Source organism: Delphinus delphis, chromosome 5, assembly GCF_949987515.2.
Source record: "Delphinus delphis chromosome 5, mDelDel1.2, whole genome shotgun sequence".
In the NCBI taxonomy this organism is placed as follows: domain Eukaryota; kingdom Metazoa; phylum Chordata; class Mammalia; order Artiodactyla; family Delphinidae; genus Delphinus; species Delphinus delphis.
The window spans coordinates 21,562,394-21,589,304 of record NC_082687.1 but is presented as its reverse complement, the minus strand read 5'-3'; the positions used below and the strand labels follow the sequence as shown (position 1 = coordinate 21,589,304).

General features: G+C 35.7%; 1 protein-coding gene across 1 annotated transcript in view; it reads left to right on the top strand.

Moving 5' to 3' along the window:
* Positions 1–232: 232 nt before the first annotated feature.
* The window catches only part of CLGN (calmegin), a 45,527-nt gene continuing 18,848 nt past the window's right edge, over positions 233–26,911 (top strand). The window contains exons 1-8 of the mRNA XM_060011632.1: positions 233–321; positions 3,184–3,295; positions 13,085–13,237; positions 15,972–16,045; positions 16,710–16,768; positions 19,963–20,104; positions 23,630–23,711; positions 25,147–25,339. Of these exons, the coding sequence (XP_059867615.1) occupies positions 13,094–13,237; positions 15,972–16,045; positions 16,710–16,768; positions 19,963–20,104; positions 23,630–23,711; positions 25,147–25,339 (694 nt within the window). The 5' untranslated portion in view covers positions 233–321; positions 3,184–3,295; positions 13,085–13,093. The remainder of the gene's footprint in view (positions 322–3,183; positions 3,296–13,084; positions 13,238–15,971; positions 16,046–16,709; positions 16,769–19,962; positions 20,105–23,629; positions 23,712–25,146; positions 25,340–26,911) is intronic.

The window sequence follows — 26,911 nt, the reverse complement described above, 5'->3', positions numbered from 1 at the left end:
AATTCCAGGCCAGCTCCGGAGCCGGATCCACGGAACGATTGGCCGGCTGCGGCGGCGCGGCGAGTGGTCGGGAGGGTGCGCCCGACTGCGCCTGCCTCGCCCAGCGGCGCCCCTCTGCGGCCGTTGAGCCCCTCGGTGCAGGTGCGCGCGGCACTCGCCTCAGGCCGCCGGCTTTTCCCCGCCCACGGCCGCACGCGCATGCGCAGTTACCAGTCGCTGCTGGGCGGCCGCCGGCGGGTTTGCTCTAAGGAGACGCGGGGACCAAGTGGCAGCGACTCGGACATCTGAGCTGCCACTGCCGAAAACGGGCCCGCAAGGCAGGTGCGTGGGCAGTAAGCCACTTTACCGCGTCCCTTTGCCCACGGGCTGGGGTGAGGAGTCCGAGTCCTGGCTTCTTCCCTCAGAGCGGGGGTTCCTGGGCCGCACCCCTTTCTTTGGCGAGCCGCCAGAAGGAACCGGTAGGGGCCAGTGAGGGGGTGGGTGTTGAGTTCGGGGATGGGGATGCAGCCAGCGAGGTTTTTGGGCGGGCTCTCCTGGCCTCGGGAGTGGGAAGGCCGGCCCGGGCGGCGGGCGTTGAGGCCACCTCCGCGTCCGTTGGGTCCTCCGGAACTGCTGTGTCCGGAGGGGGGGGCTGGCTCGGGGAAGGCCAGGTGTCCCCCTCAGCCTGGCCTGTCCTCGTCGGTTAAGGGGCCCCAGGGAGCCGAGTCCGTTATTCCAGCGGTTGCCATTTCAGCCCCGTTCCACGCTCGATCCCCGCTGCGCGCTCCCGAGGGATGGAGAAGGGGCCCGGTAGCCTCTCGGCGCCGCTCACTCCGCCGGCTACTTTTCACAAAAACGCGAACCAAACCAAAATAGGCTCAGCTTACGCCCTCCCCGCCTCTGTAAAGGCGAAGGGACCTAACCCTCACAGAGGTGTGTCCTGTGACTCGCGGCCGCTCCCTCGGGGCGATGCCTGGAGCCCGGTGCGCGCGGATAGGGAGGGCCCTAGAGGGTTGTGTTGAATCCCACGAAGCCCTGAGGACTCGAGACTCATTATCGCCGAAAGCCTGTTTACGATATCAGATACTTGAGCTGATTTTATTTATAGCATCTGCCTGAGAGACAAAGAGAATGGAATCTAAAAAAAAAAAAAAAATGGTCATGAAGAACCTAGGGGCAAGATGGGAGTAAAGATGCAGACCTACTAGAGAATGGACCTGAGGACACAGGGCGGGGGAAGGATAAGCTGGGACGAAGTGGCATGGACATACATACACTACCAAATGTAAAACAGATAGCTCGTGGGAAGCAGCCGCATAGCACAGGGAGATCAGCTCGGTGCTTTGTGACCACCTAGAGGGGTGGGATTGGGAGGGAGACGCAAGAGGGAAGAGATATGAGGATATATGTATATGTATAACTGATTCACTTTGTTATAAAGCAGAAACTAACACCATTGTAAAGCAATTATACTCCAATAAAAATGTTAAAAAAAATCACTGTAGAATTAAAAAAAAAAAGCAAATGGCAACAAAGCTCAGAAGGGGGAAAGTAAATCGAGTGGCCATGGGAAGACCTCTCTAATTAGAAGAGAGTTATTTTATACTGAAGCTTTTTGATGCATAAAAGCCATCAAAACCCTGATCTAGCCTTCTGAATTTGCTGGCTTTAAAATTTTTACGTCACTCTAGGTCTTTTAATCACTCTTGGTAGCCCTCCTTTTGGTAGTTGTTTGACTTCTTTTCAGTTTTGTCTTTATATCTAATTGGTTTGATCTTCCAGTCACGTTTAGACCTTATCTCTAAATCCTTCTGAAGATAGCCTTTATCTAGTTAATAAAGTTAATTATTGTGTGTGAATGATGCATGTTAATGGATCCGTAGAAGCTGAACAGTGCTATAAATTGACCTTATTGCTTGTTTTCAGTACCTAATAAGTTTTAGTGCTCTTAACTACAAAGCTACAATGGAACTTTAGATCATCCAGGTTAACCCTTAAACTTGACAAATGAAAAAAAAGGTTTAGAACAGTTTGAAGCCCTTCCCTTTTTAATAACAGAACAGTACACTTGGTGCCATGGTGCCAAGCTCAGTGTACTTTCTATTATATTATTTTGTAGTTGAGCTCCTGAAGCTGCATGACAACTAAAACTTTAAATAGTGATTTTTCAAACACTACTTTTGAGCCATAGTGGTGTTGGTGAGTCCTCAGTCAGCCATTAAAACCGAATAGCAGAAAGGCATTTCAGTTATAAGAAATAGTATATAGAAAGCATGAATGTGTTAATAGGTGAGTGTTAAGAGTAAGAAATGAGTCTTAAAAGGGCAGAATTTATACTGAGAACTACAGACAACTATTGAACATTTTTATAAATAGGTAATAAATTAAGACTTGTTCTTTTTTAGAAAATTCATGCTGGAGAGAAGGTGGCAGATAGATTGATTGATTGGGAAGGCTGGAAGTGAAGAAGCAAAGTCAAAGTTTACTGATCCTTTTTAGAAACCATGGATTCCCAAATTAAGGCTGTGGCATGGATGTAGAAAGATACATTCAAGAAATATCCAAATGCACTTACTTACCAATGATACAGGATATCAATGAGAAAGAATAGTCTTAAGATAGTGGCAAAGCAACTTGGCTAATTTGGTTGACTGGAGGTGAAGTTAATGGGAGAAGGGAATTGAGGAGATAGAGAACAGGTTTGGGAGGAAAGACCAGCCTCAAATTAATGGAGGCTTTGGTACATCCTTGAAGATGGATAGTGATTTGAAACAAAAGAGTGGCCTCTGTGCTGTGGAGATAACATTTGGGAGTTTTTAGCTAGCTTTTATAGGTAGAAGTCAAGAGTATATGAAATGTAAGGAGAAAGTCTGGGGACAGAACCCTAACGAACAGCAACATTTACAGGAGATTAGAGAAAGAGCCCGTGAAGGTGGCAGAGCAAATGAAGAGATCTTCAAGAATCAGGAATAGTATCATAGAAGCCACGGGAGGAGAGGGCTTCAAGGAGGCAGTAGCAAGGTCAAGAGAGAGCAGTAGGCAATAGGACTGAAAAATGCTATTGCATTTACCAGCTGAGACGTGGTTGGTAGAACTGTTTCAAAGAAGCTAGAATCAAGTACAAGAATGATAAAAGTATTAGTTTTTCATTGTTGCCATGCCAAACTTAGCAGCTAAATGCAGCACAAATTTATTTTCTCACAGTTCTATAGGTCAGAAGTCTGACACAGGTCTCACCGAGCTAACATCAAGGTGTGGGCAAGGCATCATTCCTTACTAGAAGCTCTGGAGAGATTCCGCTTCCTTGCTCATTCAGGTTGGTTGCAGAATTTACTTGCTTTTGGTTGTAGGACTGAGGTTCCTGTTTCCTGTTTCCTTGTTGACTGTCAGCTGAGAGTTGTTTTCAGTTTCTAGAGACCACGTACATTCCTTGGCTCATGCCCCCCTTTCCTCCATCTTCAAGATCTCTATGGTGGGCGGAGTCCCTCTCACTCTTCAAATCTCTTTTGCCCTCTTTCACTGACTTCCTCTTCCACTTTTAAGGGCCCATGTGATTATGTTGGGCCCACTTGCATAATACAGAATACTGTCCCTATTTTAGGGTCAGCTAATTAACAACCTTAATTCCATCTAAAAAGCCCCCTTTGCTATGTGAGGTCACACTCACAGGATGAATAGGGTGTGGACATCTTTGGGGGGTCATTGTTGTGGCTACCATAGGAAGTTAAAAGTACTAACAGTTCATGGATACATTCTTTCTAGATGCTTTTGTTAAGGAAAGGTGATACCTAGAAACATTTACATTATGTAGCATGTGATAATTATAGTCAATAGTAAGCCTTACTGTTTATCCTTGAGTTTTGTAACTAAGAAATGCAAGTTATCTTCTTAAATACTCTGAAATTTCTGTGAACACTATAAAATTTTAAAGTCTCATAGGAGTATAAGGTAATACAATGAAGTTGTTAGTTTTTATATTTTTATGTAGCCTTAAGCTGCTTTAAAATTTTTGCTGGAAAGATTTTAAACGCATTTAACCAGCTAACTAGATATATGTGCATAAAATATAATTTGGATACACATCAGAATATGGCTTTTAAAATATAAAGCCCACAGAAACTGGAATGGATGTCTAAAGGATGGAACATACTAACAAAATATTTAACCTTGTATTTTATAGGCCTAGAACCTCACTGCCATTTAGTGAGTTAAATTGTTAAACCTTCTAACCTTGGAGCCTTAATGAAAGGAATGTAGAGTTTGAATAGACCTAACTTTGAGTCTTGCCTTTGTTGTTTATTAGCATTCTGTATTCTTGAGTAAGTTACTTACCTCCCTGAGCCTTGCTTTCCTTATGTATAATGGGGTACTAATACCTTCACCGCAGAGTAGCTGTAAGGATTGGAATTAACATGTCTGAAACACAGTAAATACTTGAAACAGCACTTCCTGTTCTCCTTGTTCCATTCCTCCCTTTTCAGTTCCTTTCTCAAGTGCAGCTTCCTTTGCCCTTGGCCTAGGGGAATCAGTCCTTTGCATCCTTTGCACCTCACTTTGAATGTAACTTTCTCAAGGAGGCTTTCTCTGCCCCTTCCCCTACCCTGTAATTTCAGTTCCCCAATTACCAACTCTTACAACTTCTTTACTAGTCTGTCACTTGTTACAGTTTACGTGATATACCTGGGTTATTTGTTTAATGTCTGATTTCCATCCCAGACTATAAGCTCTTTGCGATCAGGGGCCATGTGTGTTTTACTAATTACTGTAAATTCAGTGTCTAACATCATGCCTGGCACATAATTGACAACCATAGGTATTTGTCAAATGAATTTGTGAATGATGAATTTTATTATTTATCTCCTGGCTAACCTCTCTTGAATTTCTGGAAACATCAGCCACCACAAAATTAATAAATCCCTGGTGCAGCTTATTGTGAAGGATGCTCGTTTCTTCTGTGAGAAAGTACCTGCATTTCGAATGGAGTCTTGCAGCTTCTTTGGAAGAAGGCTGCCTCTTTAAGATACCACTATTACCTACCTCTCCACCTTATTTGTGATCCTTCGAAGTGAACTTTCTATGTGCTACATGGCCTACATAGCCAGATAATTCCAAGAATACCCTTTAATTTTGGTGAAAATTTGTCCAGTTTTATTTTTCTGATGTGGTAACACAGAATTTTTTCATCTAATTTTTTGTTTACTGTCTTTTCCAGTAAATTATGAATTGAGTTGTTAAAATGCAGCATGTCTACAGCAAGATTCTGAAATAACTCACAATGAGATGTTTCTTCATAGATGTAGAGTAAAAATGAAAAATATGTTTAATTCCCCCATATTAAATTAGAACATAAAACTGCAAACTTTCTAGATTATTATCTCCTTATCTATAGGAAAGCTTTAATTATGTTAAGTTTTAACAATGTTCTAAAAAACTTTAGAGGGCCATTGTTGGAAGCATTGACATACCCATTTCTCTGTCATAAAACCATAGTTAAAGACATCTATTATATAAGGATTCAGTCCATAAATTTTTCTAGGAGTTAAATTCTAAAAAAGGATTTTTTCCTCCAAGGATCTTGCAGACTTTTATAGACAGTGAAAACTTCATTTTATTTCTGGCCTTCCCCTAATTGCCTGGAAAGCCTTTTGCCAAATTTATCGTTGCAGTGCTGCTACAACAATAGTCATTCTAGTTTGTTGCTTAGTAACATCTATTTCTCTCCAGCCATAACCTTTTTTTCTTGTCATTTATGCATTCATTCATTCTGTGAATATATATCTTTCTCTGTTTATCATGTATGAGCACTCTTTGGCTAGCACTGTGAATACAGAAGTAAGAATTCTGGCTCTCGGTGGGCTTATATTTTTGTCTGTTTTCTGCTGCAAGTTTCCTCAAGCAGTTCTTTTGGAACTATGTAGAAGTAGTATAAATCCTAAATAAATAAATGTATCATTATAATGTTTATATAACCATTATTTTGAAAATGATGCTATTTAGTCCATTTTAACTTTAGTGTGTAGCTATGTTTTTAAAACCCAGTGCAGAGTTAGTTCATTCTTTCTATAATTACTATGACCAAATACTATCCCCATATCCTGGATTTCAGCTCCGATCACTTCACTAATCTCAGACCTTCAGTAGTTTCTGAATTTTATAAGATCAGATCCAGAATCTTTGCAACACTTTGTAGGTCTTTGCCTAAATCACCAGAAAGTTGTATTTTCAACTATTATTTCTGCTGTTATGGTTCTTTCCCCACTTTTTACTGTATTTCTTGAGATATTTTCATTGTTTCTAAGTCCTTCTGATTTAGAAAAAAAATACTCAGTTTTAGTTAACAGTATATATTAGATAAGATAATGCTCATATAGAAAATTTTAAAATCCCAGATGCCTAACATAGTTTCTGGTTGCTGGTGTCCTGAGGAGTAGATGACTGTGATGGTTGATTGTATCTGTCTACCTGATGGAACCACAGGGTGCCCAGATATTTGGTCAAACATTATCTTGGGTGTGTCTTTGAGGGTGTTTTTGGATGAGATTAACATTTGAATGGTAGGCTGAGTAAAGCAGATTGCCCTCCCCTAGGTGGGTGGCCTTCATCCAAACAGTTGGAGGCCTGAATAGAACAATAAAGCTGATACACCAGTGAGGAAGAGGGAACTCTTCCTGCCTAACCGGCTGAGCTGGGACTTCAGTTTTTTTCCTGCCCTTGGATTCGAACTGAAACATTGGCTCTTCTTGGGTCTTGAGCCTGCTGGCTTTCAGACTAGAGCTTATAGCATTGGCTCTCCTGGCTTCCAGGCCTTTAAACTCAGACTAGCACTACATCATTGGCTTTCCTGGGTCTCATTTAACTCCATTCACCTGAGTCATGCTTAACTCCAAGAAAAATATAGTATAGTCATGTCTCCTGAAAAAAGAGAAGACAGCTTGGTGATCAGCCAGCAATCTCTCCCAAGTATCTCATACTTGGCCAAAGTTACTTATATTTCAATTTGTTATTGAACCAGCCCAGAGGCAGTGCAGAGAACATACAGGAGATCAAAGATATATGCAAATGGATGTGCTTCTCCACTGCCTCCTTTCTTCTTCATGAAGGCACAGATATTTTGTGATTTCAGCAACCTGTATGGAGTGAGGAATACACAGGACGCTTAGAACCATGGGCTTGCTATCTTTTATACATTTGTAAGGCGGCAAGGGGTGGTGTCAGCACTAAAAGTTCTGTATTATACCATATAAACAAATTCTTGCTGCACTAAAACTGTATAACTTAGGACAACCATATAGCTCAATAAGGAATTAGAAGACTTGAACAACACTATAAAGCAATTGGACTTAATACACATACACAGAACACTTCACCTAACAATAGTGGAAAGAAAAATTAATGCCAGTCTTCCTCAAACTCTTCCAACAAGTTGAAGAGGAGGGAACACTTACACACTCAGTCTATGAGGGCAGCATTACCCTGATACCAAAGTCAGACAAAGACACTGTAAGAAAACTACAGACCAATGTCCCTGATGAATATTGATGAAAATACATATTTTTCTTAAGTGCACATGGAATATTCTCTAGGATAGACCATATGTTAGGCCACAAAACAAGTCTTAACAAATTTTTAAAAGTTGAAATCATTCTAAGTATCTTTTCCAGTTACAGTGTAATGAAACTAGAAATCAGTAGCAGAAGGAAAGCAGGAAAATCCACAAATATGTGGAAATTAAAAAACACACTTTTAAACAACCAAATGGGTCAAAAAAGAAATCACAAGGAAATTAGAAAATATCTTGAGATAAATGAAAAAAAGAATCCCACAAGAGACCAAAACTTATGGTATAGACTGAAAGCAGTGCTAAGAGGGAAATTTATGGCTGTAAACATTTACAGTAAAAAAGAAAGATCTTAAATTAACAACCTAACTTTACAACTTAAGGAACTAGAAAAACCCAAAGCTAGAAGAAGGAAGGAAATAATAAAGATTAGATAAGAGATAAATGAAATAGAGAATAGATAAACAACAGAAAATGTCAGTGAAACCAAGAGTTGGTTCTTTGAAAAGATCAACAAAATTGATAAACCTTTAACTAGATTGAATTAAAAAAAAGACGACTCAAATAATTAAAATCAGAAACGAATGAGGGGACATTACAACTGATCCTATAGATATAAAAATATTATAAGGGAATGCTATAAACAATCATACGCCAACAAAATGGATAACCTAGATGAAATGGACAAATTCCTAGAAAGATACAACCTATTCAGACTAAATCATGATGTTGTAGGAAATCTGAACAGACCTCTAACCAGTAAGGGAATTGAATCAGTAATCAAAAACTTCTCAACAAATAAAAGCCCAGGAGTAGATGGCTTAACTGGTGAGTTCTACCAAACACTGAAAGAAAAATACCAACTTTCCTCAAGCTCATCCAAAGCACTGAAGAGAAGGGAACCCTTCCAAACTCATTCTATGAGGGCAGTATTACCCTGATACCAAAACCAGACAAAGAAACAACAAGAAAACTGCAAACCAATATCCCTGATGAATAATGTTGCAAAAATCCTTACCAAAATATAAGCAAACAAAAATCAAAAGCACATTCAAAGATTGGGACTTCCCTGACAGTCCAGTCGTTAAGACTCTGCGCTCCTACTGCAGGGGGTGTGAGTTTGATCCCTGGTCGGGGAAGTAAGATCCTACATGCCATGTGGTGTGGCCAAAAAATAAAAAAAAATAAGAAAAAAAGATTTATACACCATGACCAAGTGAGATTTATTCCTGGAATGCAAAGATGGTTCATCGTATGAAAACCAATTGGTGTAATGCATCACATTGTCAACGGAGGGGAAAGAAACCATATGATCATCTCAACTGATGCATAAACAGCATCTGACGAGTTCCAACACCCTTTTATGATAAACACTCAATAAAATATGAATAGAAAGAAACTTCCTCAATGTAATAAAGGCCATATTTGAAAAATCAACAGCTAACACCATACTCAATGGTGAAAGACTGAAAGCTTTTTCTCTAAGATCTGGAACAAGACAAGGATGCCTCCTTTTGTCACTTCTATTCAACATAGTACTGGAAGCCTTAGGCAGAGCAGGTAGGCAAGAAGAAGACATCCAAAATGAAAAGGAAAAAGTAAAATTATCTCTGTTCACAGACAGCATTATCTTATATGTAGAAAACCTAAAAATTCCACCAAAAAAATTGTTAGAACTAACAAAAGAATGGTGGTTGCCTGGGGCTTGGGTGAAGAGGATACGGAGGAGTTGTTATTTAAGGGGTATAGGATTCTAGTGTTGTAAGATGGTAAAAGAGGTGTGGAGATAAGATGTATAGCAATGTGAATGTTCTTAACACTGCTGAACTGAACAGTTAAAATTGGTTTAAATGATAACTTTTATGTGTATTCTACCACAATTAAAAAATTTTAAACTACACAAGTTAGTTACTTCAGTGTTTTATAAATTACCCCATTGTCAGGCCTCTCAAAGCTCCAGTGCAGGCCTAGCAGTATCTTACCTCTCTTCTTAAGAAATGATGTGTGACAAACCTCACAGTTTTGTTTGGAGCTTGATGACACGTTGGCACCATAGCATGGTAGACGTCCAAGTAATACTGCAAACTTCATGATGCAATTCTCAATTGTCAGTTGGTGCATCACTGAATAATGATAGAATACTGCAGAATTAAGCAGAAACTGTTAGGTCTGTATTTCTGATTTTTTAAGAAAGGAATAAATAGCAAAAACAACCTTGGACTATATCATTTTCTTAATGGAGACTATTATCCTGTAGAACTGCATTGTCTGCAGAATGGTTAATGACCACTTACAGTTTATTTTTAAATATTCCACTTGTATAGTAAGGTTGATATGACCATTTCTGGGTGAATATCTTCATAGCTTAATACTAATAATCATCTAAATTTTGGAAATTTCCAGGAGGTTTGAAATGTGTTATGTTACGATTTTTGCAATTTCTTTCCATTGCTTTATCAGTAAACATATAATCAGTGGGGTAATATTAAAATAAGAAGTAGAATGATATATTGATGTAAAGTTTTGGATTCTCATCTTGTCTCACATTTCCAGTCATGAGAATTTGATCAGGTTTTTGAATCCTTCTGCTTTCAGTTTGTAGATTGGGAGTAATGATGGCTATCCTCGTGATGTCCTAGGTTGCAAAGATTAAAGTAGCTAGTTCCTTTATGCAAATGAATGATTATAGTCATAGAACTTTAGAGAAGAAACAAACTTTCCAGATAAAGGGTTTTCTAAACTTTTTTCTGAAGCTTTGGCAACTGTTTCTGAAAGAAAGGAAGAACCTAATGTAGAAAACAAATAATATACACTGCTGTATTTGAAATAGGTAACCAACAAGAACCTACTGTATAACACAGGAAACTCTGCTCAATACTCTGTAATAACCTAAATGGGAAAAGAAGTTTAAAAAGAATAGATACATGTATATGTATAACTGAATAAATTTGCTGTACACCTGAAACTAATACAAAATTGTTAATAAACCGTACTCCAATATAAAATAAAAATTTTAAAAATAAAAAATTATATAAAGCAAAAAAAAAAAGAAAGAAAGAAAACAAATAAAATTGGCTGAAGTAAGACGAGGGTTCCAGAGAGGACACTGCCTGCTTGGTTTCCCCTTAATTCTTCTCTGGCAGCCCAATCCACCAGAGCTCAAACAAAGCACTTAGAACATGTTTTTTCAACAAATTTAATTATTAAGAAACTAAACTGTGCATTCATTTTGAAGGAGAAGATATGGGGCTAAAGTGATATTAATGTTCATTATTACTGCTATTATTTTATGCATTTCTATTTTACTGAAATGTTATTGATAGCAAGTCAAGAAAAACACCTTTTGCTTTGTTATATAAGTCATGGAAGGCTCTTAAACTTTCAGAACAATGAAGCTTTTAGGGTCGTTAACAGTTAATAAGCAATGTGTAAATATACTCATATCTGTGCCAATAAGTGAAAATTTTAAAAACCCCTACCTTACTGTTATTAAGTCAAAGTGATCCCTTTATATTTACTTTCTATCCCAGTTAACCTCTTTTTTATGACTCAAGAGAGATTAAACTCTTCTAATTATGATTAGTATGCATCATTTTTTGTGTTGTCTTTGTTTTTAAAAATGGTGGTATTAACACACCTTTTAATATAGAGTGTTCATATTATGGTAGAATGGTGTTGATTTTTTTAAACCTGCATTTTCAAAGTAAACTTTAAAGTTGTACCCAGTGGCCTTTAGAAGAAATTAAAGCTAACTGGCCCATATATTCATGTAGAGTTTTGATCTCATTTAAAAGGGTTAGTTGAGCTAACCAAATGGAAAAATGCTTTTTATAGTCTGATGCTTCTTTTTTGAAAACAGCTTAATTGATATATTATTTGCATGCCTACAAGTTGACCTGTTTAATGAGGGTAGTTCAGTGGGTTTTAACATATTTACAGAGTTATGCAACCATTACCATATTCCCATTTTAGAATATTTTCATTACCCTCAAAAGAAACCCTGTGCACATTAACCCTTTCTTCCCATTTCTTTCCTTTCCTTAGGCCAATCACTTATCTATTTTCCGATTCTATGGATTTGCCTATTTAAATGGGGTCATACAATATGTGGTCTTTTTATGACTGACTTCTTTCACTCAGCAAAATGTTTTTGGGATTCATCTGTCTTGTAACACATTAGTACTCCATTCTATTTTATTGCTACATAATATTCCAGTGTATGAATATTCCACATTTTGTTTATCCATTCATCAGTTGATGAACATTTGGGTTGTTCACACTTTTTTGGCTATTATTAACAATTTTTTTTAAACATTTACGTTCCAAGTTTTTGTTTGGACATCTGTTTTCATTTCTCTTGGGTAGATACTTAGGAGTGGAATTGCTGAATCATAAGGTAATTCTATTTTTAACGTTTTGAAAAACTGCCACACTGTTTTCCAAAGCTCATTTTGTATTCCTGCCAGCAATGTATGAGGATTCCAGTTTCTCCGCAGCCTCCCAAAACTTGTTATTATTATCTCTCTTTGATTATAGCCATTCTGGTGGGTGTAGAGTGCTACCTCATAAATTCAGTGTTTCTTAGGCAGACCCATATAGGTCTGTAGATATGTTCTGCAGAATCTAAGAGTTCTAAGAATATACTTTTTAAAAAAAAATTTTCATGTTGATGGTAATATAACTATACTCTGGAGCATCTGAATGACTGACCACCTAATAACCAAGACTGCCACACTATTTCAGTATTCATATTTACTTGTTTAAAAGTCCACTGGCACCAAGAAATAAAACTTTCATTTTTAACATGCTAATGGGAATAGAGGGGGCTGTAATTATATAAATTATGTATTTCTGCCAAGAGGAAGCCAAATAATATTTGGCTTCTACTCATCTCAATTAATGCTATAAGGAACAGAGGTTTTGCAGTATTTGAATAGAGAAATGGTTATACAGTTGACTCATCACAGTATTATGGGGATGATAAATGCAAAAGAACTTTATGCATAGTGCTCAACCTGGTTGCAATAAATCCTATATTTGTTTGAATTTCCAGCTGTGATTTGATTTCAGTAAAATACTATCACATTCAATTGTGATAAAATTATTTTTCTTTTTTTGGTGTTTACATATAAATTTATTTTGTTTTTATGATTGTAAAATTTCCAATTGTATGGTTATATACACTTAAACAACATTATAATAAAAAAGTAACTCGAGCGAACATTTAGGAATCACGATCCTTTTTTCTTTTTTTTAGAGGAGTCCACATATTATGAGTTCATTGGTCACTGTTATCTGTATCTTTAGGTTTGTGCCTTTGGCTCTTTGCTTTTAGAAGCAGGGCTTTAGCTGTAGACTCCTGTGAGATTTTGAAGTTTGTGTTATCACTTGTTCAAAGCATAATTTAAGTAAGTTTGGTAATGATTTGTTTTAAAAGCCATCCGAGAAAAAAAGAGGTATTAAGGAGGAATTATTTCTTTGTAAATATACCTACACATATTTTTCACAACTTTGTTTTGTTTTTACTGATTACTGTCAATTTCACAGATAATCAATATGCGTTTCCAAGGCTGTCGGCTATGTTTGGGTCTTCTTTTCATCTCAATTAATGCAGAATTTATGGATGATAATGTTGAGATGGAAGACTTTGATGAAAATTCAGAAGAGATTGATGCTAATGAAAATGAATTCTCCTCAGAGGTAAGGTTATTGAGAAACAAGCTATAATTTATTCTTTTAGGGTTCCCTGGCGGTCCAGTGGTTAAGACTTCGCCTTCCAATGCAGGGGGTGCGGTTTCCATCCCTGGTTGGCGGAGAGCTGCTAAGATCCCACATGCCTCGTGGCCAAAAAACCAAAACATAAAACAGCAGCAATATTGTAACAAATTCAATAAAGACTTAAAAATTAGGTCCACATCAAAAAAGTCTTTAAAAAAAGTAATAAAATATTCTTTTACATGAACATAGGGGTGACTAATTTCTTGAGATTCACTTCTATTCAAATAGTCTTTAGTTTCAATATAAATAGGAAAAACATTGCCTTTTTCCAACTATTTGTTGCTGTGTTTTTAATTTGTGCATGGCACCTAGCACAGTTTTATTACCAAATAAATATGGGGAAGGTCTTTACTATCAAACTAGGAGTTCATCACTGGCTAAAGAGGACTAAATACTTTAGCTAAGGGAAAGGTTTTTAGTCTTATTTTTGACACTGCAAGCCCTTTTCAGATAAAAGAAAAGGTAGTATAATTTTTTCCTAGAAGTAAAGAAAGTAGTGTTTCTTTATTTCTCTGAGGGAAGAAAATGCTAAATAGGATGAATTAGAAAGGGGAGTGGTGATGAGGTAGGCATTTAGTAAGGCTCACAGTGTTTCTGTCTCAGCATTAAGATGTGTGTCTTGAGGTGGTGACTGATAGGAGTCTGGAAAACAGGAGTCTGGAGGTTTTTGTACACTTTGACAATCCATAAGAGCTTTCACATTGAGAATATTCATATCTAATATTGAGACAATCAGAAAATTTTTTCAGAATATTTTTGGTGAGGAAGTATCAATTATATTGTGCTAGCCACTGTTAAAGGGCCAAGGAGAATAATATATAGTTGTTACAGACTTCCTTTTAGAGTTTTTAATTTGCAAGTGCAAGTGTTGTTTAGCTGCTTAAGGTGAATATTCTTTCTTCTGTTAAGTTTTAAGCTCCACAAGGACATTTCTTTTAAAACCTGGTTCTGTGATCCACAGAAACTAAGTAGTAATCAAAGTGCTTATGGCTGACTTAGATACAGCTACTGTGAGGGTTTTGGAGGTTAATACTTCAAAGAAATTTCAGATACCTATGACTCTTAACTATATTTGATGATAATTTGAGAAGATGATAAGAAATGGGGGGAACAATTTTTGATGCTTCTAATTTTATAGCATGAGCAATCTAGATATGGTAAAGTACAAGTGAAGTATAAATAAAGCGCAAAATAAATTGCTGGTGATTTAAAGGGTCGTCTAACAGAAGGAAGCCTCTTGTAACACCATTGCCCATTTTTGCCAATCCATAAAAATATAGAGAACAGTAAAGTTGTAAGTTCTAATTCAGAAAACTTCATGGGAGATTGGCAATTTGGGTAGCAGAATATTGACCTGTTAGTAAGTGTGTGGGATTTTGTTTAATTACTGATTTTCCTCCCTTAGACAGGAAATGTACTATTAGGGAAGGGTAGGGACAGTGAAAATAGTAGAAGTACTTCTGTATCCTTTTCTCTTAAGGCTGAGAGAAGAAATTTCATAATTAAACATACAGGTAAAATCATAAAGGCTGATTAAGAAAGGACCAAGATTTATGTATTACTGTAAGCAAAATTTTATTTATTCATCATCAGTTCAAATTATCTTTTGAGGGCTTCCCTGGTGGCACAGTGGTTGAGAGTCCACCTGCCGATGCAGGGGACACGGGTTCGTGCCCCGGTCCGGGAAGATCCCACATGCCGCAGACCGGCTGGGCCTGTGAGCCGTGGCCACTGAGCCTGCGCGTCTGGAGCCTGTGCTCCACAACGGGAGACGCCACAACTGTGAGAGGCCCGCATACCGCAAAAAAAAAAAAAAAAAAAAAATCTTTTGACAATTTGTCAATAAATTTAAATTATTTTATTGGTGCATTCGGTATAGTGTAGTGGTTAAGTGTATAACCTTTAGAACCTAGGCTCATATCTTTTAAGTCCTGCAAGTGTCTAACTGTATGACAGTGGGCAAATTATTTTGCCTGTCTCCCAGTTTCATCATACGTAAAATGGGAACAATAAAGTACTTCCCGCATAGAAATATTATGAGGATTAAAAGAGCCATCAAATCACGCCCCCCCCATCATCATTATCATCATAGCGGCTAACACTTACATGGCACTTGAAACAATGCTTTGAGATAATTGCTTTGCAGTCCTTTCTCTTTTGAATCTTATTTTTCCTCTGGGTTTCTAATTTCTCAGAATGTTGTCATCATCCTCTAGTTACATAACAGTGAAATTTAAGAGTTAATTTTAAACTAACCTATGTGCTTACTAAGTTTTTCATCTTATATGTTTTTCATCTTACATCTTTTGTTTCTGATGACTTTTTATCCTCATATATTGTCACCTGTTAGAATCCTTTCAAAGCCACATCCACTGCATCATGAGGCCTTGGCTAATTACTGCCTCCCATCCCTCCTGTGTTAGGAGTCAGTGTATTCTGTTTGCACATAGAGTTTTTTTCCACCGTGTATCTCTTATATTCTTCTGTATTTTCTTACCAGTAGAATACAAAGTTTTGAGACCAGAGACCATGTCACCTACCATCTATCTATATTACCTATATGTGAATTCCATACTAGGTTCTTAATTAGTGAGATTATTTAATTAAAATATTTGTGAAGGTGAATAACTTTAGATTTTTAAAATCTATTTTCTAGATTAAATATAAGACACCTCAACCTATAGGAGAAGTATATTTTACGGAAACTTTTGATAGTGGAAGGTTGGCTGGGTGAGTATTCATTCAGGAGAATTTTCCTTGATTTGATTAGCTTTTTTGAAGTTATTGGTTGTTAGCCTATGAAAATTGCCTCTACCACAGTACCTTAAAAAAGGGTTAACATACTTTATTTCACGGTGTAAACCAATACCTTAACACATTTTTATTATTGATAGAAGTGTTTAATTTGAATTGTTATCATTTATACAAAGAAAATATACAAATGAATCATGAATGTAAAGTGAAAACTTACATTTCTTCTTTCCTTAGGACAGATATTAATAACATAATTTCAGATGACAAATTCAAGTTAATGTTTTATCCTAAAAAATAGTAAAAAAACAATAAAAGTTATTATTTATTGATCATTATATGCCAAACACTGTCCTAAGTAGGTGGGTAAGAACTATCTTTATCTGCCTTTTACCAGTGAGGAAACTGAGGCTTAGTGTACCTTAGCTATGATCACACAGCTAGTAAATTACAGATTCTAAATTTAATTTAACTCTAGCTTTACAGGATTATGTGTAGACATCCTTATTTAGCCTCTAAGTATTCATTTATCTTAGAAGGAAAAGCGACTATTGGGTAATCTTCTGTTGTATTTCTGATATGCATTGTATCTATAAATAGTTTTATTTTTAATGATATACATTTCTTTCAACTTTATTTATAGGTGGGTCTTATCAAAAGCAAAAAAAGATGATACAGATGCGGAGATTTCTATATATGATGGTAAAATATTTATTTAAATATTCAACATAAGCAGTATGACCCAGAGTTCACTAGCTTTTGAGATTATATATTTATTAAATATACCTGAGGCCCCATCCTGCTTCACAACAGAATCTTGTCAAAAGACAAATAGAGTCTTTTGTCTCCTTTCCAATATTTCTGGAAGTCCAGGTAATCCATACTTAAGCCACCATCCAGTTTTCTAACTCTGAACAGTTAAATATTCACTCCACTGCAGTTAGTCTCTTGCAGGATTTCCCAGGCTACTGCTGTTCTCTACTGTTTTCTCTCAAGCATGGGCCGCCTAGATCAAGTTATAACTTTCGGCAGGGTCCTCCTAGAGGACATTTATGAGAGCTGTGGGACATGTGGCTCCTAGCCCACAGCCATTATCACTGTGTCTCTGATAGGTTATCTTCACGCTTCACTGTGAAGGAAAAGTCCTGTATGCAAGGGTCAACTTTTCTTCCCCAACAGGACTCTCCTGGAGTGTGACGGAAGAATTTCTTCCTCCTCTTAGTCTAAAACCAGCCTCCTCAGTTGTTACATCCTAAAGCAGGATCAGCCTCAGTCGAGGTGACAGATAGTGGGAATTTCTTCTCTCTCAGAGGACCTCAGACCCATAAGGATGTGACCTCACACTGAGACTCCAACAGGCATTACATGAGAATAACAACAGAACAACTAACAGCATGTATAGGATGGCAGCTGTCTACTTCCGTTTCATAGTGTCTGTTTTAGTGTGAGATAAAGATCATGCCTACATGTCTTCCTTTGTAGTGTTCTCGATCTCAGTGTGTATGCTTATGTACTCCAAAAAGAACTCTACCATATGCCCATAGCAAGCAATACTGCATTCATTCTAAATCCATTTAGAGAAAAGAATAATTCCCCTCAAAGAAGCAGCAAGTCTGCAGAGATAGAACACTACCTAAAATAATACCCACAGAAATACCTGCCATCGAACAGAATGCTTGACTTAAAACATCTATGTTTAGCTTACTTTACAGTTTTTTTAGAACAGCATTGGGTAGATATTTGCTTTATGTTTGTGTTTTAGAAGTATCTTTTGATGGAGTTTTCCTAAAATTAGGATATGGTCTATTTTAGGAGTAAGTTTGTCTCTATTTCTTGCTGGACAAAAATGACTTAGTGTTTAAATGAGTTTTTCCCCCCCAGCTTAAAATTAGAACTCAAGCAAGCAGAAAACAAGCTTCTTAACACCTAAGTTTGGTCTGTAGTCTTATTAAACAAAATTATCCACGAAAATAATTTTTTAGCATATTAGATTTGGTATGTTTGGTTGACTTTTTTCAATTTCTTGAAAGCAACTTTGAAAAATACAGAATCTCTTAAAGTTCCAGGTCCTGAAAATGGCATTTTGTATATAAATATTAGCAATGTTGTTTATATAGTGGTTAGTTGAGACCAATATCAGTTTCTTTGCAGGAATATTTAGCATTTCTAGTCGTTAATCACAGCTTCTGTCAAGTGCCACTTGAGTAAAACTAATTCCTGTATTTTCAGGAGTAAGCAAATCTGTGTGAAACATTATGTGCTGGGTAACAGGGTTTGCATTTGGAGGAGACTTATTTAAATTTTTCAGATTAAGTTATTAATAAAAGTACAGCTGTTTAAAAAATCACCAATTCTTTAAGTGACCAACTTTCAGGATATCTTATAAAATTTTGTGAATTCTTTTTGAAATTATAGTTACATCAGCGTTCATATTACCTGGCACTGTATAGAATTTGAGTAAATGATTGGTTAATGAAAAGTTATTGTTGATTTGAAGTTGGGAAAAACCTCTTGTCCTTGAAGAATAATCACCTTGTCACAGGTTTTCTAAAATTAAAGTAGTACTTTTAGATAGTACCTTTTCATAGCGGATAAATGTATGCATGTAATTACAAAAGAAGGCAACATAGTTTAAAAAGGCCTTTACTATCAGTATCCTAAAACCCCTAAAGATAAAGTTGTTACATCTTAAAAGAAGACCTTTGTGATTTGGTCAAGCCACAGGTTGGCAGTGATAATACAGTTGCTCATCAGTGTGAGAGAAGAAAAACCAAAAGAATTCACTTTTTTTAGAAAAGTACACTATAGCCAAATTAGGGGACAAAAAGGGAAATAAACTTGAAAACTTTAAAAAATGAATTCTTAAGAACCCAATACTGTGTGCACAATGATAGACCAAAATATACCCTTCTCTGGTTCATGAGACTGTCAGGTTCTTGCACTGTTTTTTTTTTAGAAAGAAAAAAACGTGTATAAAGTACATTAGTAATTCAAAAGTGCCCATTAATATTTCAAGTTGGCACAATACCGGAAAATAGCCAGTTTTCGCTAAATTGAGTTTTCTTGGAATAGGCGATACCTCTAATTTTCAAAGCTAGAACATTTTATACAAATTAATATAAATTAGTTATTTTCTGTTTTAAAAAGAGTAAAGGAGGAAAGTCCAATCCACAGCTTTGGGGCTGCAGCTAACCCGTCTAGCTTTGCATTATATGCTGCCTGTGATCTAATTGCAGGAGCTTCCTGATCTTAAACATGGGAAATTCCAGCCCAGAGAGGACCTAACTCAGCTTTGCTGTGCTACAGCCTAGTGCTTATCTAGTATGTATGACTTCCTTGGCCAAAAGTTCTGAGAACTGATTGGCTTAGCTTAGGAAGTGTGAACTTTAGTTTGTGTTCTTTGGGCATAACAATTGTCAAATTAAAATTTAAATCTCTACAATAACTTCTGCAAAGTAAGAAAAGTAGCTGATGATACCATAGATTTCAAAAAAATTGACTGAGGCAAACTCATTTTCTGTTAAGGATGTACTTTGTCTCCTGTGTAATTTAAAAATACCTCATTTTAAAAATACAATGTTGATAGACCGTATGAGACAAACCACATTTTGCGATTTCATTGATTACAGTCTTTCAGAGAAATCCAAACTAAGCCAGCTTTAGAGGTGCTTTAATTAAATACTGTAGGGTCTGTTATTTATTAGTTTCCACAGTTTTAAGAGAAAAAGAGAACATACATACATTCAGGTGCAGATATTATTTTCTGATTTAAAATGTGATTTTATTTTTTCCAAAGTAGCCTTCATGGAAGAATCTTATTGGTCACCACTTCTGATAAATAATTCTTAAGTCAGTGTTTTTGGTTTTAGTTTAACTTGCTTTGTTTTGTATTTTAGGAAGATGGGAAATAGAAGAATTGAAAGAATATCGAGTACCTGGTGACCGAGGACTGGTGTTGAAATCTAGAGCAAAGCATCATGCAATATCTGCTGTATTAGCAAAACCTTTCATCTTTGCTGATAAACCTCTGATAGTACAGTAAGTTTTATTATGTTTTTAATACTTTTTCTGACATTTATATTAGTTTTATATAGTTTGGCTTCTGAATATAGGTATAATGGGTATAAAATGGGCATAAAAAACCAGATTTTCCTTTTCCATTTCATTTGCTTAAATACACAATGCATGTATACACACAGACACCCTGAGATTTCGAGAGAAAAGCAGGTTAGTTGAAAAATTATATAATATATGCTGTAATATGCAACATTCCACCACCATAAACTATATAGTGCATACTAAAATCACCATTTTTATTTTAACTCTTTACTTAAAATGACTTGCTATTAAGATATATTAACCTCAGTATATTCAGAATGGAACCATAAATATTGCTGGTAAACCAGTGATAAGATCCAAAGGCAGCAAATTCCTTTTAAAGAGGAAGTGCCCTTTTAAAGGGCACATGATGTCACAGACAGTCACCCCTTCCCTCCCCTGCAATATGACATAAACTAGTTTTATTGTCATGTTGTTTGCATGTGTAACTGTCGTAAAATCCAGTGTAAATTCCTCAAGCTGTTTCACCTATACTGGTGTAAAACCAAAATAGGTGTGTACAAATATAATTACAAAACCAATGAAATTCATATTAAAAACAAAGAAAAGGAAATGTAGAAATGTTACTTTCTACCTTAGAAGATTGGGCTGTCCGAAGTTAATTACAGTGTAAGGAAATACCATTAACTGTAAACTTAACACTCCAGAACCACTTCAGTTTTTTGTTAACATGTTAAATATATTCCTATGTGGTGTAACTAAAATGCCATTTTGTATTTTAGAAATTTAAAACAATATGGCATTTGGTATAATTGGGCTAATTTTTCAGCTGTGATGCTTTGGCTTAGTTGCACTGTTATTTCAATAAATTTAAAATATCAAATAATGTCAAAGAGTATACAACCATTTAAACAAATGAAAAATATTGTTATAAGTACTTATTGGGATTAATATTTGAGCTTGATATATGTCATTATTCAGAGTTTGGAGTTTCTTTTTTCTTGAAAATTTGAAAGTAATCTTCTTATTCTGTTGAAGTTAGGTGAATATAATATCATTCTCTATTTTAATCCTTTGTGGCTTAACTGAAAGGGTAACGGAAAATAATATAAAGTTTAACTTCTCCAGAGTAAAATGAATCAAATTTGGTATTTTCAGGAAGTATAAATCACTGCTAGGCAAGCAAGTGAAAGACAGCTTGCAAGATTAGAAGCAAAGATAGTAAGTCTAAAAAAAGTATTAAAGCAGCTGTGAAATTATTATTCTGAAAAAAGAAAAGGAGAATCAAGAAGAATGGAATAGCAGTGTTTGATATGCTTGAAAACAGTTCAAAGAAGGATAGTGAATATTTGTTATTCTTAATTTTGATGAGATGAGATAAATAAAAAATTTTATATTAACTACTATAAATACTATAGATTTATGACATAACTTTACTCTAAAGCTGCTTTTTCCAAATTGTGTACATATTAATATGCATTATGTGGTCATATAAGTTTCAGAAACTAAGAATATCTGAACCTTAAAGATAAGGAAGCATATTTGCCCATTAAAGACTTTGAGAAGTTCTCTGTATGAAAACCTGTTTTTAACTTGAATATTGTGTTTCGCAAACATAATTGACCACAGAAGTTTTTTACCCCCTTAGCAATAATTACTATTTCATGGGACAGTTTAGAAAATGCTACTCTAAAGAAAATAGGGTTAACATATATTCTGCATTTGTCCTCATTTTTCCTATGATCTAAGATTAGCAGCAATGAAGCTCTATGACATACATTTCACTGATCCTCAAATCCATTGTGAACTATTTATACTAGGCACAAGTTAATGATTTGAAAAATCTGGAAGTTTGCAGCGTATGAAATAGACATAGTGATCGAGTCTAGGCATACTAAGACAGCAGAGCTGTCTTAACATTTATAGAGACAATTTACACAATTGTTCTCTCTAGTTCTTTTCACAGAGCCCTTTTTCCTTGGATCACCTGTGCTAAAACTATATCTCTTTTTATTTTATTTTACTTAGAGTAGCAAATATTTACCTTTAGTTCACATTATGCACCATTTCTTTTACTTTGTACTCTTCAAAGACATGTTTCATGAAAAAAAGGTTTATCAGCTACTGCTTAAAAGTATTGATAAGGCTTTGAGGAAACAAACTATTTAAAAAATGAAAAAGAACAAAACAAAACTTTTCTTCTGATCATAACAGAAGCTAACATTTTTGAGCATTTATTGGCCCATTACTGTGCATGACAACTTCTAATCATCATAACAGTCCTTTGAGGTGTAGGTATGGGCAATATTCCCATGTTACAGATGAGCAAATAGAGACTAGAGCTTCAGTAACGTGCCTTTAGCCAAGATCTCAGGTCTTCCTGACTCAGAAGTACTTGCTTGTAACCACTGTTGCAGATATCTTGAGAAATAAAGCAGAGTAGAAAGTAGGGAGGAGAAATCACCATAATCTCCAGCAACTCAGAGATGATCACTTAAAAGTTTACTGTATTTTCTCTATTTCTTTTCTATACAAAATACATATACTAATTGGGTTCAAACTGTCAAACTTTTGTATGCTTTTTTTTTTTTACTTTGTCTCTAAACTTTCTTCAGAAACATTTTAAACTATAGTCCTTCATTAAAAATTATCACTGTGTCCTGTTGCTCCTCTAGTTTTCATCTCTTTTTGCTTTAATTCATTAAACCAAATCATAACTTTTTTGGTTTTCACTGTTTTTCAGTTTGATAACCAGTTTGCTACATGTAATTCATCAATTTACTAAAAATCTCTTCTAAATAGTGTTCAGTAAGACTGTCATTGCCTAAATAAGACAAAACAACAACAGAACTTTTGCTGAGAATTAGAGTGTTGTAAATCTATGAAGAGACTGCCATGTCACTTCACTCTTTTAGCTGTTACACTGTGTTTCCCCTATCTCCTGGCTGTTAAGATCTGGAATATTCCAGGTTATTGACTGTGATTATGAAATCTCTTTGCTGGTGGTATTTAATTAAATGTACAACTTATTTAACATGGTTTCAGTGTAGCTGAACTAAAAGACAAATTAGTAGCAGACTGGATATCTAGGATCATTAGCAATTTCTTAGAAATTTGTGCTGTAGCCATGACCCCCATAGTCTTTGTTTTTAGTTTATAAAGACTATATATAGTACGTACCTTATTTTAATTGGAAGTTTCCTGTTAAAAGTTTTAGTCAAAGTATTTTATTCTTAATTCAACAGTTTTGATGAAAAAATTATTTCAACAAATTGGTTGGCTTTTGTATAGTTGATTATAATCATTCTGTTTTTAATATTTTAAGGATGTGCACAGAAAAGTCATTTCTGCTTGTTCCCTATAGGTTGTGGATATGCTTTGTATGAGCTTTCTGGTAATGTAAAATGTTTGTGTCTAAATGAATTGAGAGTAATACATTAGATTTTGAAGAACAGTTAGTAATTTTTATTTATCAGCAGTATGATTCTTTTTCCCTTCATTTAGATATGAAGTAAATTTTCAAGATGGTATTGATTGTGGAGGTGCATACATTAAACTCCTAGCAGACACTGATGGTTTGAATCTGGTATGATATTTTAATGTTTAAGAAAACCTTATTAAAGTTAATAAGTATTTTTAAGGAGCAATTGACACAACTGAAATTTTCATTTTCAACTGAAATCGAAAATAACTTTGAAAATTTTTACCCACCATGAGTTTATATAGCTTTTACAGTGCACCTTCAAGTTTCATACACAGCTTTGTTACTTGATGGCATCAGTTTTGTAATCATTAGCCACATAAAAAAGTTTGCTGTGTCTATAAATAAAAAATAACCTGGTGCTTATAAATGTCACTAAAAGATCAGCTTACAGTTATTTTCTTTACAAAATAATAATCACAGGAGAAGTAAGATAACAGAGCAAAGCAGTAAAACACAATGGCCAAAGAACCAAATTAAAAAGGCGGGCCAGTTCAGGAATTGGCAGTCTGCAAAAATTTACTAAGTTAAAAATGTTTTCATAGTGAAGCAGGTTACGTTAGGACCATTTGAGGTTTGGAGACATTTCTTATAGCATCCTCCTACAGGAGGCTATGTCAGGATTTCTGCATATAACAAAAATAAGATAAATGAGACATTAATGAGATATTTGTCAGAATGCGTGGCTATGAAACAGATTAAAGGATTCATTTACTGTTATTAGGATCAGGTAAAGGGGAAGCCATTTGTAGTAGATGGTGAAACACTTAGGTATTGTGAGGTGATGATCACCTGAAGGTACAATGGCAATAATAAAGTCAAATACCAAGTATTTTTCTAAGCACTTTATCTAATTAATTCAGTTAATCCTCAGAGAAACCTTATAAGGTACGTACTATTATTATCTTCATCAGAGGTAATGAAATAGAACCACAAGGAGGTTAAGAAATTTGCTCAGGGCCACACACAGCTGGTTTAAAGGCAACGGTAGGATTTGAACTCCAGATCCCATGCTCTTAACCAGTGTCCATGCCAAATGAAGAGAAATGACCAATTATGAAATGGGGAGCATGTTGCAGTGTCTGCTTTTGACAGACACAGTCTGTCAAATCAAGAGTCTGAATCTCTTCTTCACATTGTGCTAAGGGGCGCCATTTTCTGGTGTCTTACTGAATAGTAGTAATGGCTAAGTAGGCACTGTAGTCTTAAGTCACAGAATGCTTTTCTCTGTGCTTAATTTTCTTAATAAAATATTAATAATACAATCTATATAGAGTAACTAAAACATTATGATGTTGCTAGGGTGGTTCCAGCTTCTCTCCTACATCTTGAGGATGGAAGTAATGTGTGCACTTAAAAAACTATTTTGAAATAAAATTTGTTGTGTTTTCCACATCCTTTATTGTCAATTGTGTCAACTAATTCTTTGGTGAATTAGCATTTGATACATTTTTGTGAACTCTACCCAGTGGGGTAGAATAGAGAAATCCATTAAATACTCTAATTCTGGACTAATCCCAATACTCATCTCTCTTTGAAGGAAAACTTCTATGATAAAACATCCTATACCATTATGTTTGGACCAGATAAATGTGGAGAAGATTATAAACTTCATTTTATCTTCAGACACAAACATCCCCAAACTGGAGTTTTTGAAGAGAAGCATGCCAAACCTCCAGATGTAGACCTTAAAAAGTTCTTTACAGACAGGAAGACTCATCTTTATACCCTTGGTATGTCCTTTTAATTCATTCATTAATTCAAAGATATTTGCTGACTACCAGTGTTTTCGTGGCAAGTGCTTTGGGAGAAACACAGGTCCTTCTGTTAAGGGCTTATATTTTTAGGAGAATAAGACACACATAGCACAGGTAGAAAGTAAAGTGTCGTATGAGGTACAGTTAAGAGCTCAAAAACAATATTACTTCCAGTTTGGAAACTTGGAGAAAACCTAGTGAAGGCGGTTATATTTGACTTAGTCTTGAAGTGTAGATATAATGTGGAAGATAGGAGAGGAAAGGGATATTTTAGGCACCCTGACATTAGTGGTGCTGAAAGAATAGAAAACTGGAGAAAAAGGTTAAAGAGGAGGAAGCCCTTAATATTAGACTTTATTCTATAGGCATTTGTCATTGTTGGGTCCTGCCTTATGGTAGTTGTGGGAAAACTTTGAAAGGGAAAGCATTGAGCGACCATCTATTAACATACTTAGCTTTACTTTTGTAACTAGGAGTTTGCGTATATGTTGACTAGGAGGAACACTACATGGGATTGTTTCTCCTCTTCCCAAGAACATACAATTATAGAGGTTTGTTCTGCCCATGATTACTTAAAATCACAGCATGTCAGAACCTAACAGGACAACTCCATCCAAGACTAAGGTATTTCAGTTTTCTTTCCAAAAACTGCAGTTACAGAAACATTCATTTGGCCAACACAGGGACCAATTTTATTTTTAATATCAGTATTGATATCAAAGACCTTTTTCTGAAATTGGAAAATAGTACTAGACATTTTGGGGAGCATAAAGTAAACTGTAGAAATGTAGAGATAATGAGAAATTATAACTAGAAAAAATGAATTTTAATTAGACTTTGTATAAACCTGGTCAAAAGCACTTTGGTAGTGTAATCAAAGGCCACAATTCCACTTTCAGGAATTTATCCAAAGAAAATAATCCAGAAGAAAGAAAATGACCTATGTGTAAAAATATACTGTAAATTGGAAGCAACCCAAATGTTACAGTAGTGGTTTTCTTTCTATACAATACAAAATGATAACTATGAAAATATTTGGCAACAAGGAAGAGACGTTTATAATATTAAAATTGGGAAAGAAAACGAGATTCAAATTGGAGGCACATCCTGATGGCCACTAGACATATTATGCGAACAAAAAGAAAAAGACTAGAAAAAACTAATTTTTATTAATCACCTGATAGGTACCATGCTCTATGCTAGACACTTTGTTTACAACCGTCCTGTGAGGTGAGCAGTTTCTCTCTATTTTGGCTTAATTTAGGTTAAGTAACTTGCCCTAGAAAACAAAAGTAATTGGTTAAGACTGGAATTAAAACTCAAGTCTGACTCTTAAACATTTGCTTTTCTTACTACTATACACAAAAACTTTGTTGTGCTAGGATTATCGAGTGGCTATTTTCTTTTTAAAAAAAACTTTCTGTAATACTATATTTTTATAACATTATCCTGTAGTTGTTCTAAGAACCTTACAGGGACCCTTAAAAGACTTATAATCCAATGTCTTTTGATGTAGATTCATTTAGAACATTGAATACAGTTTTCTAA